The 15250-nt window shown below is 41.2% G+C and overlaps 1 protein-coding gene across 1 annotated transcript in view; it reads right to left on the bottom strand.

Moving 5' to 3' along the window:
• The window catches only part of ctnnbl1 (catenin, beta like 1), a 75078-nt gene that overhangs the window by 14183 nt on the left and 45645 nt on the right, over positions 1-15250 (bottom strand). Inside the window, exons 12-15 of the mRNA XM_017723029.2 lie at positions 14923-15020; positions 13420-13500; positions 3066-3203; positions 2159-2231 (exon numbers count right to left, since the gene is read on the bottom strand). Coding sequence (XP_017578518.1) covers positions 2159-2231; positions 3066-3203; positions 13420-13500; positions 14923-15020 — 390 coding nt within the window. The remainder of the gene's footprint in view (positions 1-2158; positions 2232-3065; positions 3204-13419; positions 13501-14922; positions 15021-15250) is intronic.

Genomic DNA, 15250 nt, shown 5'->3' with positions numbered 1-15250 from the left:
GCTTGATTATGCACAGAAGACATGCAGACAGCGAAGGGCTATTTGCACCCATTCATACTGCAGCAGAACCAGCGGCAAAAGAGAAAACAGCATCTCTCTCTTCAGTGGCAATGGAATTTTTGGACTCGGGCAAAGAGGTGCAACCCAGATGCTACAGGTGTCGAGCGCAACATTTGCTGCCAAAATCTTTCAAATATAGTATAATGGCTTGACTAGATGAATTAAGGATGGTATTCATAACGTTTCTTCAAAGCAAATCTGCTGTAGAATCTGTTGTTGTGAGAAAATTATTACAAATTATGGTGCAGCTTGGGTTTAAATGTTTTTGAAGTTGCTCATGAGCGCAGAATAGGCCATGAAACAGGAACTATCCTATAATCTGCTGTTCAGCTGGCGAAATTTGACATATTTGAACTAAACATCACCTGAATCACGTATATCCACGTTATTAGAGGAACAGGTCAGCTAAACATGTTACCATGAATGGAAACTAGTAGCCATCAATTAGCATGATGCTACTGGCGTAATTTTAAGTGTTGGCTATATAACTTCATTTATTTTTAGCATAATTAGCCATGTGGCCTAACAATTCCTTTAAATTATTTCATTTAAATAGTTGGGACAATCTAAAATGCTATGTAATGGTCAGAAAGCAAGAAATGGTTATCTCCGAGACAGATGGACAGATGACAGAAAAGAAATGTATGCGAGGCTCATTGTTACCCACAAACATTTGTCCCAGTGAAAGACACAATATACTGCCAAAAGCAGGAAATACAAGAAAGACGGAGGCCAGACACAAAGATCTAGCATTCGCCTCATTTAACTAACCAAACCTGCTTCTTTCTTTAGCTTAGTACAGCAGCTACGAGGGTAATGTAGGAAACAAACCGTAGAAGTTAACAAGCACACAAGACCTTTCCATAAATACATCCCCCCAAAAAATTCTCAATCCGCCCATCTGTATCCAGGTCTTTATTACAGTTGTGCAGACTTGACACTTTTTAGGACACAATATCAACAATAAAGACGAACTAAACTTAACTGTGTAGCTGAATGCCTGGAAGTGGCCACTGTAGACGACTGCCTGCCGTATGCGTCCTAAAATGACTGACCATTCAGCTGTGAGCTTTGTCCATTATCATATTTCACAGTAAGCCATATTGTGTCCTCCTGAACTACACTGACCAGTCCGTGTGACATTAATGAAGAGCTGGATGCAGTTTAAGAGACAAATTTTGGGGAAGTATTTATGGAAAAGTGTAGGTGTTTTAACTTCGTGTTGGTTAATCAAGTTAGACTTGGAGCTCAAGCGCTGAACTAAAAAGAAACCAAATTTGGACACCAAACATGTCTTGGCTGACTGGCTATACATGGAGTGTTTTTGCCAAATCCTTCTCTTAACAGTGAGAGACCAAATAACTACTCATTAACTGATACTTGAGTATGAAAATTGTTTCGAATACACACTCATATCCAAATTAAGATCTCCAAAATGACACATCTGGTCTTAAAGGGACAGTTATACTAGCATTGCTTATTATGAGCATCTAATGGTTCCCAATACGCATGGAAGGCACTGCCATAGATGATCATAAGAAAATTCTTTGCATATAAAAATATCCAAGACATTGTGAGAAGGCAGAGATAGCACGGCTGTCTCTGATCACAGACTAAGCTAATCTAGATGATGTTAATTGGAAATTTTATTATTATTATTTTATTATATTATATACTCCATAAATACCTCATATGGAAGTAATAATAATAATGAGTTTTTAATCAGCATCCAGTGTTTTACCAGGTAGCTGTGGAGACAGGCTCCTTTACTCATCCAGCATGAAAACCTAATGATTTCACTAAAACATATAATAAAACCCCTTGTAAAGTATATTTCTCTGTGGCTGCTTTAATTGTTTTGCACATCTCTAGTTAAGATCAGAACATTGTGATCAACATTATATTGACACATCTTCCAATAATGGTTTTGATTTTGAAAATTTCATGATCATCACAGGGAATCTGGAAAAAGACACAGGCTAACTAAAGTGCCAGATATTGTGAAATAAAAGTCTTTTGAAACCACGAACAGGTGGAAGGCGAAAGCACTGTGACAGAAGGAGCCGAGCAGCAGTGGAGAGAGAAAATCTCAGCTCACCTCTCATGATGTGGCGCACGGCCTTCACTGAACCGCCTCTCAGGTTCAGGATCTGATGCACTCTCTGCTGCAGCTGTGAGGGTAACACACACAGACACACACAGACACAGCATTAAAAGAAATCCAGGCACAAAATATACGAAGGCAATGTTTTACATACGGACAGACATTTCAGTTCAAGATATTACTTGAATAAAAAAAGAAAACAAAGGTGGTTTAACATACATTATGATTATTGCTTTAATTTATCTGTGTACTTTAGGTGTGATGGATGTTACACACAACTAGATGATCTACAGAACCACAACTCCATCCATCCATCCATATCACTCACATTTAGCAGGACAAGATTCTCCACACAGGTTCTCCAAAAGTGCCAAGTAGTTTCTGGTGCTCTTCTTAAGAGCTGGGCTTCAAATCACCGACACTGTGTCCTTGTTAATGTTTTTGTTTGGAATTCCGATAATATATATATATATCATCTTAGATGTGGCCATTTTGCTTGACCTGATTCCAAATTACACTAAGCATATTTGAATGCTTGACGAAATAAATGAATAAAAAGATCAGGTTGGAATTCTGTATCTTCTAATATCCACACCCATCTTTACTTACAGTCGTATGCAAAAGTTTGAACACAACCGGACTAATTTCTGACCTTTTGTTGTTTTCTAAGTGAAAATAACACATCCTCTAAAGGGGAAAAATAAATTTAGCAGTTATCTGTAAATTTTAGAGGACAATTACTATATAACAAATTTCACACAATTTGGCCAAAGCTTTGACTGCAAAAGCAGAACACTCAATGTCCTGCACACTGCTACTGCGTTCAGACGATCTTTCTCATGAACTATAATCAGTCTGTATGAGTGGGAGATGGTTGCAGTCCCTCAAAGAGCATGTGTACCTGTGAGATTCCAGCATTGCTGATCTCCACCATGATGTAGCAGATGAGCTGTAAGACGAAGAGTCCAGCATCTAAACGCCGCAAGTAAAACTCATCCTCCATCGAGTCATCTAGAATTTCGCCTCGCCGTACCATCTCCTGGAAAACATCACACACACACACACACCCACCCTGGTTAGGAAAACGAAAAAGTGATGCCTTGGAATATTCACCTATACTATAAACACTGGTGAATCCCTCATGTACTATGGTTACAGACTGGCCTGAATTATTTTATTAGCTCAGCTGCACTGGGTTGGATTCCATGAAACACTTTCAAACCCACTGTAAAATGTCAGAGAATTGCTTAGAAAATAGTACAAACAACATGTTCGAGACTCATTTGAATATCGAGTTTTCTGCTATATCAGTGTCGTTGATATCACAGTAACAACTAACAAATGACATCAGTGTCAGAAATAACAAGGGGCAAAAGCAAAAATGCCCTCATGGTCATCATTTCTCAAGCATTAAAACAAGCACTGGGTCAAAAATGCCCCCAAATAACCATCTACAGATACTATTCAAACATCAGAGCCCAATTTTCATTTAGCCCAAACAGTTAATAAGAACAGGTTGTTCATTTCTGAGAACATCAGGAACATTAGGAGATTACGAGGGGGAAAAAGATAAGCGACCAAAGGAGCTTTGAAAAATCAAGAACACAGAGAAAATAAGACTCCTAACAACTGTGCAAGACCTGTAGACCACCAACACTGACCCCATCAGATAAACAGCACTTAAAGCTTTCATCTTTGAGAGAGAGGAGAAAGTCAAGCTGCTTCAGATCTGAAAACATCCACAAGTGTTTCTGTCCATCCTTCCACTGTGAGAACACGACCTGGCACTATGGGTCTGAAAGGCCGTGTAGCTGTTCAAGAAGAACCTCACTGAGAACAGGAGACCCATCAAACACAGAAGACGAAAAACTGCAAATCAAACAAAGAAAGTTGCTGGTGCTCTCAGAACAATAGACTGGCCAACCTAGAGTCCAGACCTCATCACTGAATGTGTCTGGGATTATTTGGATCGTGAGATACAGAAAGTGCTAAAACAGCTTCTGGACCTTGGATGTGTGGAAAAACATCGGATTTCATTGAAAACCTGAAATCAAATCCGGAAAAGAAGAAAGCTATAAAAAAAAAAAAAAAAAAGGTAAAGAGCTGATGCAATAAATACTGATGCGACGATCTGTACTGTTACTGTTTTAACTGAAAATGATATACATAAAAGGTTGGTCTTTGACTTCTGCACTGTATAAAATAAGTACATTTTAAATATGAATGTAATAACGCAGGTCATGGCCAATCTGGAATGCTCCAATACCACAGAAAGGACATTAAATCTACATACTGCTTTCTTTATAAAACGTTCTGCTCTTTGAGATTAAATCAGTTAACTGCAAATAAATATTTTATTTTTCTATATTTTGTGGCTCCAAAATGTGTGTAAAAAAACCCTTTAACCAGATTCAGAGGACAATATACTGTGGAAAGAGAGCAGAAAAAGTGAGAGTGGAAAAAATCTCTAGTTAATTTTAAATGCAGCCAAGTTACAGCAGCCTTCAGGTCCAATCTCTCTACTGATCATCAGTTTGGGACTTAAATGGTGTGGAGGGACACATACAGCTATATGCATCAATCTTAAACACCAAGTCCATAAGTCAATATCTCAACCTTGTCAATACTCTCTGAACAGGAATTCATCACCATTAGAAAGCTTGTGGAGGTACTGTAAGGCCAAAACAAAGCTGCTGGAGGCGTAAAGACACTCCATCATTTAACGCCAACAGCAACCAACATCTCCTCGCTTGTCACGAGCTGTTGCTCAACACAGGCGCAACTAACCGACCACACTGCATGCACACCTGCATGCAACTTCTTACTGTTGTGGATAGAGTCCCATACAGAATAACAAACAGGCCCACAGCATCTGGACTGACAGCAACATATAAAATAAAGGAGGTGAACAAGAAAAACAAGCGTTCACTACAGTATTCCAAGTGCAGCTTAATGGTGTACGCTCAAACTACACCACCCATGATGGTCAATAAGGGCAGGGTCAGTGGAGGTCTTTGCCCGCCCTGTAGATGAAGGTCAAGGTAGACAGGTTTGGGCAAGATTTCCAGTCCAATCTGTGCACTTCACAAAACTTGCACAAAACTGCCTGGAATAGCCCAAAACATGTTGCTGACAAAACACAACAATACAGTTTTAAACTTCCAAAGTTTTATGATGAGAGAATGTCATAATTATTGCACCTACATCATATCGCATCATAATTATTTGAGCTGATTGCAATTATATAAGCTAATCGCAATGACTCGTGGTTGCTATAGCCTAGTGGTTAACATCTCTGCTCATAGATCGGGGTTTGATTCCCCACCCAGGCAAGCAATGCAAGACCCCTAATGCTACATTCGCCTGCCAAATGTGCATGTGTGTGGGTGGATGGATGTAGTCACGGTCGATTCCAACTCACTAGCTAGATCTCACCCATTACACGACAATACCAAGCTGGGCAAGCTGGAAGCCATTAAGCACAAACAGTTAAAGAAGACTGAAGACTGACCATCAGGGCCTCCTCCTCACCATCACCAACCCGCTCTCCTGTTCACTTGTGCCAACTGCAACACCCTCAGTTCCCTCACTGTGCCATTCAGTTGTACTAGCATTGAGATAGGATGAGGCTGTTTCAGCTCACTCCCACTCAGAGACCGCCTCAGTCAGAGACCGCCTCAGTCAGAGACCGCCTCAGTCAGAGACCGCCTCAGTCAGAGACCGCCTCTACCAGTGCAGTTTCTAAAGCTTTACCATCCAGTCTTCAAACAGAGATCCTCTTGGCTTTCATTTGGTTTTATTTTATTTCTAAATTGTAAACACTGTTTAACCAGAGGAGGATGGGTCTCCCCTTGTGAGTCTTGGTTCCTCCCAAGGTTTCTTCCTCCAGACTGAGGGAGTTTTTCCTCGCCACCATCGCCTCTGACTTGCTCACTGGGGTAAATATGTTGTAACTGTGTGTTTTCAAACTTCTGTAAAGCTGCTTTGTGACAACATTGTTGTAAAAAGCGCTATACAAATAAACTTGAACTGAATTAAATAGTATGACAGCTATGCAAAAACTTTAGGCTTGCATTTTAATAGCTACCTAAAATTAACAGAAAATAAGCTGTTAAATGCAATTTATATGGCAATTAATCAGCACCTAAAATTGTATGACTGTGACAGGCCAAGCTATATATAGCTATATACAGGAAAGCAATAACAACTGCAAGTAATGAAAGATTCGTTCTCTAATTGAACTCTAGTGACAACACAGCTGCGATGAAGAGATTCTCACCTGAATCACTGCAACAACTGCATAGTTTCTGAAATGTTCTCTTCCCTTTACTTCCCATGTAGCCTATATTAGTAACGTTCATTCTGACCGTTCAGGTTATGAACAATCTATTCTTGCCTTCTCCATTTTCTTCTTACTCACAAATGTTTGAAAATCCCAAACCTGGCAACCCGGAATACAACACTGTCTAAAATGAAAACTAAATCTAAGTGACAAAAGAGACCGGGGTAAACCGCACCCGTATGTGGAAGGTTAGGATACAATCAGAAGTAAGGGCTCAAGGGTAACCGTCTTAGGTCCCACCTAAAATTGCTCCCTGTTGCCGGTGCTGCCAGCGTTTCTTCAGCACCTGGAGCACTAGCCTGAAGGGAACACGACAGTTGGCATTTTTTGCACACCGTAATTGCTGTGAGTGACATGGCCCTCCCTCCTGGGAACGGCCGCCTTTTCAGGCGGAAATACAGCGTCTGTATGTGGGAGCGAGGGAGAGGTGCTGGAGCATGGCGTGGGAAACAAGTTGCACACAGGCAGGAGAACACAAAAGGAAGTGTCTGGGAGCAGCAGAGAGACAGCAGGAGCGTCCGTCACGGGCTGCTGCGGCCCTGCCGAGCCTGGCTGCTCCTCTCCTCTCCTCTAAACCACTTCCTCCAATAAAACCCCGCCTCCAAACAGCCTCGCAGCAACACGAGCCCGACTGCCAGCGGCACACGCCTCTGTACAGGGATGAGGGGAATCCTATGCAGAACTGAGGACTACCTGGAGATTTAGAACGTCCAATTTACACATATATTTTTTTTTGTTTAGCTTAGTTTACATGAATGTTCTACTATCATCATCATATCTTCATCAGTATGATGCTGATCTTGCATTTGAGACCTAATCATCAAGCCTCTTAAACAGTATAGCTTTTTAAAATATTAGACTTAAAAATATGTATTATATTTTAGCCTGTTTTTTCCTCCTGACTCAGCAATGCTACTTTTTTTTTAAATATGAAAACAAAAAATTAAAGCTTATGATTATGTATTATTTTTGTTCGTTTTCTTTTTTAGACATTGTTATAATTACTGGTCCTTTTTAACAATCTGTCCATGTATTTACAAATTTGTACTCTGAGCTGCATTTCAATGTAAGAAAAGGTGCTATAAACCATTATCTGCACTTTATTATTATTATTATTATTACTACTACTACGACGATTATTAATACCACTACAAACAGCTTTTGTCTTACACATTTTTATGACTATTTATAAACACGTAGAGGTGAGCCGCTGAGTTGTCTTCGTTCTTTTGTCCATTTTTAAGGATAATAGTGCATCATATAATGCTTGAAACCACATAAGCGAGTCTAACCAATCAACACTGTGGCAAATGCGTAATGACTTGGTGGGGAATCAGCATCCATTATTATTTGTTAGCTACATTAGCCACGTAGCTCCAGTGCAAAACGTAAGGAAACCAAACACTGCCTGGCTGACTAAGTGTAAGGGAGTAAATTTGGCTAAATTTGATTTTTTCCACTTTAAAAATCAAATCATGCAGTTTAGTGGAGGTGGCTGCCTTGTGTCCTTCTTGTATGAAGGGGAAAATGGCTAAAGGCTGAAAAATCACTCTGTAGGCTCAGATGATTATGGACCATCAGATCGCATTACGCCGGCACTTCTTCAACTCAGAAATCTGAGAATCAAAAAAAACTGAAAATCTGTATGTTCTTCTCAGGAGACCTCGAGGCAAGTTATGATGTTGTATTCCTGCTCTTTTCGATCAAGGCCTGCTCCTTGCTCTGGCTTCTAATGGGCTACAGGGAATCAAAATAGTTGCATAAAGCTTATATGAACCTCAGGGAGTGAACACACACTAATTACTGGAGAGAGATGGAGATGGAAAAGGCAAGCCGTAGAACAGGGACTCAGTGAGTCAATTACACCCAGCAGGGCCGGGGGTTGGGGGGTTTGGGGGCACAGGGAGCAATTTTTAGTCACTTTGTGTTGGAGAATTGCAGGTATTTAATATGACAGAGGGGAAATGTTGTGAAACCTGCACTGCTCTCCGTCTCCTGGAGACTAAAATTAACCATAGTCCTGCTGTCAGCACTTTTCTTATACACTAACAGCATCCAAATATAAAAGCATAAGAAAAGAAAAGAAAAAAAAAAAGTTTCACTTGTGGTGCACAGCACAGGACAAAAGCAGAGGACTGGAAGGAAGCACCGATTTTCAAGTTTTGAAAACTGAAGAGTGTCATTTGAGTCTGCAGCATTCAATGCAATATGAGGGACAAAAAAAATGCTTTTAGGAATATTTAGACAATATTTAAAATTGTCTATACGGACACTAAACAGCCCTTGAAGTTACATTATATAGCCAAAAGAATCTGGACACTCCTCCTACTTGAATCCAAGTGTTTCAGCCATGCACTTTGCTCACAGGTGTATAAAATCATATCAATCATTTCAAAATCAGGCCAATAAGTAATGGGGGGGTAACCTCTGGTTCCCTTAACTGCCATCCAAAGGTAAAGCTTTCTCCGTCTTCTCTAAAATTACCTTCTTGGAGACACAAGGTTTTGGCTGACAGTGACGATACAGCCATGCAATCTTCACAGGTAAACACTGGCAGTACAATGGGTCGTACTGAAGAGCTCAGGGACTTTAAATATGGTGCGGTCATAGGTTGCTACCTTTGATGCAAGTCAGTTTGGGACTTTGTGCTATTATTGCGAGATGGAAGCATCTAGAAGCAAGAACGTCTCAGCCACAACGTGGTAGACCATGCAAACTCATACACCTGGCTCCAGCAAAGTGCTGGAGTACCTAAGCATGTTAATAGAGCCTATCCTCTGTTGCATTCACTAGCTCCAAAGAGCCTCTGGAACATTTGTGCAACATCCGCACAAATGTGCGTCAGGAGTTTCAGGAAATGGGTTTCCATGGCTGAGCAGCAGCTCATCAGCTTAAGATCACTATGTGCAATGCCAAGTGTCGGCTAGAGTGGTGTAAAGCACACTGGACTCTGGATACTGTCACAAAGAGGGAGTTGATGGTCGTTATCTGAGAAAACAGAATGGACAGAGTTGGGAAATTATGTTTTTTGTAAAGAAAAGAAAAAAATAAGACCAAAACTGATTTCTTGACAGCTAATTAACGTAAGTCAATCAATCAATCAATCAACCAACCAATCAATCAATCTTATATAATGACTATGCGGTTTACAATGATGAAAATTTGCAAGAATTATTTGGTAGTTACATCTGCTGCAGACACTCAGTATCATTGTTGCAAATTCCTGACATTTCTCAGAAAAAGTAAAATGTTCATGTTTATTTTTACAAAGTCAGCGCTTCTTCCATTCATCTGTCCTATAGTCTACGTGCTGCTGCAGAGCGCATTGTGTTAAATGGAAGGAAACAGGACAGAGGAGAATTTGTGACTGTCATCAGCCTGTAAAGGAAAAGGCACAACCTGAAAGGAACAAGTGACGGTGATAAACTCCTGGCTTGCTGAAACACCATCCCTGCTGCGGGTGATGGATTTTTATAGTACTCACAGCAACTTTGCTTAACAGCGTTTGGCCCGAGACCATCCTAAAGCACAGAGGCCGTTTTAATAACAGTAAAAAAAAATGTAAACATAAAAACAGAGTCGACTTCAGAGGAAACGGTCTATTCAGAGGATGGAACAAGAACAGGACCATGTTAAGCCTGGTGAACACACATTCACACAAGCTTCACATCACTGGATGAGCAGGAGGTTCTATAAGCCCTGATCTTACCGCTTCATCAATCCCTCAGCACACAGCTGAGGGATCACTGCAGTACACACTCAATCTCTGCAGTACACACACACACACACACACACACACACACACACACACACACACACACACACACACACACACACACACACACACACACACACACCATATAGCCACTACACATGAACACGACCTGTATCACCTTTTACTGCCTCGGTTAGGAAGAGACAAAACAGATATGAACAATAAAGAAAGAAACAAAGAACGAGAGAGTGCACAAGGTAGAGAGAGAGAAAGACAGCATAAGGAAGACTGAGACAGAAACGAAGTGCGCAGGAAAGATAAAGTGAGAGAGAGAGAGAGAGAGAGAGAGAGAGAGAGAGAGAGAGAGAGAGAGAGAGAGAGAAATAGACAACAAAAAAGAGTGAGGGCGAGAGACCAAGAGCATGGGAAAGAGTAAGAGAAAGAAAGAGTGAGAAAAAGAGAGCAAGAGAGAGAGAGAGAGTGAGAACGTGAGTGCAATGGACGGGGGTGAATGGAGGAGAGAAGGGCAGAAAGAAAGGGGAGAAAGAGAGAGACAGAGACAGAAAGAAAGAGAGAAGAGAAAGAGTGACATAGGAGACAGAGAGAGATAGCAAAGAGAGAGTGATACAGGAGAGCGAGAGAGGGAGATAGAGATAGAGCTATAGCAGACAGAGAGATAACAGAGAAAACAAGACAGAGTGGAAGAAAGACAGCAAGAAAGTGAGGGCGAGAGAGAGCAAGAGCGTGGGAAAGAGAGAGAGTAAGAGAAAGAAAGAGTGAGAAAAAGATAGCAAAAGAGAGACAGTGAGATAGTGTTGTGTGTGCTGTATAAAGGCTCAGTCTAATGTAATCAGGCTGCAGTAGATGGAGACAGAACCGTAATGGCTCTGCAGCAGAACCTGTCAGCAGCAATAACAGCGAAGAGGAACACAGGCGAGAACACAATCCGCCTGATTATTTAACAATACGGCCTGAAAACGCGTCCCCACAGCAATAAATTACCCAACAGCGTGGAATAATTCAATGGCACTTCTCATCTTCAGGGGGACTGACCCATCCGCCCATTCAGTCACGGGGGGCAAGACGAGCCGGCACAAGCTGAACGGGCTTTCTGCAGAATTTGTACATTCAAACTATTAGACAACACTGCGGGCTCAGCAGAACCACCAGTGCAGGGTGAAATCTGGGCCAGCGACCTCCGACGTCCGATCTTTTACAGCTACGACAGTCACTCTGACGGAGACTTTAAACAGAGACCCGTGTGTTCCAGTGAAGAGTCAGTACTACAGAGGCCTTAAAAACAGAAGTCTGGTGACAAAAAATAACTTGCATATTGGGTGACGGGCCCTTAAGAGCCACCAGTGCTGCTGTGTTTACTCTAATATGCAGTAGAGGCCTGAACTTGCACGGGATCTGTGACAATATGTTGCAGCGCAGGACTATTTTCAGTGTTGCGCATGGGAGCGGGCAGGAAACCAGCCTACTGCAGGTAGGAGCAGGATGAAGCACACTAAATAATATAAAATGACACCAGTAAAACAATTCAAATATACGAAGTCATTCTAAAGCGTTGCAAAGCAACCAATCGCGTGAACAATCATGACTACGGTGTTTTCAGCAGAGGATGCATTTGTGAATAGAGTGGGTCAGACATTGGATGTCAGTTTGCCTTGACGGAACTCCGCAGGCGGGAGCGGGACAAAACATTTTGGTTGCAGGTGGAAACGTGATAAAAGCTTGCGGAACCGGGCAGGGATGGGACTGAAAAAACAGTCCCGCTCAGACCTCTAATATCTGTAGAATGACATTTGAAATCAGTTAAATTCCTCTACAAAGAACAAAAACAGGACAAACGTGCAAATGTACAAAAAAAAAAAAAAAAGCATAATTTCTGTGTATTTGCTGAGGAACATAAGGCCACATTTTATGAGCCAGTCACCCATTCAGTCATCCTAAAGCCTGAATTATGTCTACACCTTTGACCATTTTTGGCCCATCAACTACATTTGGGGTTAGACTGGATTTTTTGCCAAACTTGTTAAACAAGTGATGTTTCATAGATGATGGACATTTCAGCGGATGGCAGGTGATGTCAGTCTTGCTTCTGCTGTAACAATTCCCTCACCTCACACCTACACTTCTGCTCAGCATCTAGGCCAACAGTGGTCAGTCCTCCTCCTGCGGTGCCACGGGGCATTCATGCTTTAGTGGCAGTCCTACACGCACACCTACACTCAGCTCAGAAAAACACTGAGGATACTTAAAACCTTAGACACACAGTGTGCAAGAGATTTCACAAAGCAGACAGATCCTCTCACACAGTTATGAAGTGTCACAACTGGGGCTGAATGTGGTAGTCTGTCACCTTGAGCTAGGTTAGTTTGATCTGTGGAGGTACTATAATTTAAGATTACTGATGAGATCTGATACCAATCCATTATGAAACTGCAGTGTGTGTAGTTTTTACAGGTTAACAGTAATAACTGTGTAGTCACTTTAATCCAGTATGAATCTGCAGTGTGTTTTTACAATCTGACAGTAATAACTGTGATGTGGTTTTAAGCCAGTGTGAATCTGAGGTGTGTAGTTTTTACTGTTTGACAGTAATAACTGAAGAGTTTGTTTTGCAGTTCTAACATTAATCATTAAGTGGACAGTCCTCTGTAACTGGCTAAACCTGGAGCTCCTTCAGTATATTACTCCTGTTCCAGTCCATCAATGAAATGACAAAACCCACTTATAGACGCAGTCATGCTGTGTGCTGTTACTGTTATTGAATGCGGCCTGTGGTGCAATGCATGGCCTATGGCCTTTCAATACAGTACAACTGTAAGAATTTACAAAGGTTCTTCATCCAGTACCGATCGGCTCGCCAGATCTCACAGAAATGACATCCACCAACTCCTCTGGTAAAGCTAGTCCGCCTCCAATAGTGCATAGAGATGTACAGTGAGAGGTCAATGGAGAGAGGCAGCGAGAAATGTCAAAGTCATGCTCTGGTGCTGAGTGGGGTGACGTGAGCTTCTGTCATCTCCACATCTGTGTCGCCCCCATCACTCTGATCTGACCTCCAGCCCAGCAAGGTGAGCTGAACGTGTGTGTGTGTGTGTGTGTGTGTGTGTGTGTGTGTGTGTGTGTGTGTGTGTGTGTGTGTGTGTGTGTGTGTGTGTAAATAAGCATATGTGTGCGTGTTCTTACGTGCTTCTCTCCTTCAATCCTCCTGTCAGCGAGCTGAACGGCTTCCAGGTACTTAAAATGCAGCTCCATCAGTCGGTCCACCTGCAGAGGGACACACACATGCACGCATTTTACGAAACCAGGCATGCAAGCGCACACACACACGCACACAAACACACACACACACAAATAAAACCACTCAAGCTCAGACCCTCGGGAGTATCTGGCCCAATTTTAAACTTAGCTGATTATTCTCACACCAGGCTCGGCTGCAGGCACCTTGAGCTCCATTCAGCCAGCGTGTGTGCCTGGATCCCTGCCGTTCTTTTTGAAATGGCTTTTTTTTGGAAAGTCCTGTACTGTCCACGTTCAATCCAAGTTCAAAAACTCTATGAAGATGGCGGCGTTTACATTTGCAAATCACTGCATTTCTACTGATCAAACAGGAAACTGTGCTGATTCAAACATTTCCCTCCCACAAACGTGGCACGTCTTATGAACAGCAGCAGCAGATTTTTGGAAGCAGAAGCTTCATTAGTTTTCCATTTATGTCCAAGAGCTTTCAGTCTGAAGAGCCTTTACAATTAAACAGCCCACGTAATGTAGATATAAAACAGACATTTCTTAGTTTTCCTGTTTTTTTTTTTTTTTTAATTAAAATAGCTTACTGTATGATGTAAACATTTTAATATTCCAGAACATACATTTTAATCCACACAGTGAAGTCACAACCATGAACATATTTACACAAGTGCTCAATAGTTTAGAATTGTCGATCAGATGTTGGGAATCACCGTTTTCAACCACTTAAAACCAATCTGGTTGCATCTAAAATGATTTTAATATGCTCATCCTGTGCAACATCGCAGGTTTCAAATATGTAGTAGATACATAAAGAACATAAAGTTGTAAATAAAAATTAGGAAATGTGTCCAGAGTGATGAACAGAGCTGTAGAAGATTCTAAAATGACTGAGAAAGCCAGCACTGAGAAGTTATAATAAAATTAATATCAAGAATTCATATTTCTAAAGTGAATATCAAATCTCAGGGAAGTTCATTTAAAAATGTAAACAAATAATAGTAGCATATTATTTAAAAATGTCATGTTATTCACTTTTGTTTACAGAATACCTGAATATGAAAATTTCATATTGATATGAAATTTCTAAAAATGCCTTTTGGTGAACAGTTTGTTATTAAGTAAGTAGATAAAATAGCAAACAACCCCAAACTTTTGAATGGTAGTCTACATATGACCACCTATTTAACCTATTTAAGTTTAGCCCACAGACTCATGGTGAAGTCATAAGGAGTGTTGTTACTGCAGATAGTTTGTAGCTTCTTAAAAAAGGCCTAATCTAGGGCACTTCTGAAGGGGTCAACTAATCAGAATAGTGGACTTCAGGGGGAAATAAGTTAAAATACTAGAAAAATGCAGAATGTGGGCAATTTAAACCTGGCACAATCTTAACATGAGCATCACATAAGGAAAAGAAGGCTACACAACATGCTTGCCGTCTACCTTCTCACAGTCGTTCTCTGTGAACTTGCTGAGCAGGCGGCTTCTCTGCTGTCCCTTCAGGTTCCTCAGCATGGACGCCAGGATGGAGCACACATGCTCTAGAAGAGGAGGAGAAAAGAAAGAGGAAATCTGTGAATTGTTTTTCCCACTACTAGCTCCCACAGGCTTTAAATATAGTCTTTCCAAAGCTTCAACAACAATAAAAAAGCACTATGTAATGACCATAAGCTCAGTGCAAACAGTTATCACAGCTGAAATTTCTGCAATGTTTATTTTGATCCATTTTTACAAGCCATCCCAATGAGAGTTTGTTTATACTTTCAAGACA

This window comes from Pygocentrus nattereri, chromosome 9 (genome assembly GCF_015220715.1).
Source record: "Pygocentrus nattereri isolate fPygNat1 chromosome 9, fPygNat1.pri, whole genome shotgun sequence".
Classification (NCBI taxonomy): Eukaryota; Metazoa; Chordata; class Actinopteri; order Characiformes; family Serrasalmidae; genus Pygocentrus; species Pygocentrus nattereri.
Note: the sequence above shows the minus strand (reverse complement) of the source record. Positions and strands in the feature narration are given on the sequence as shown.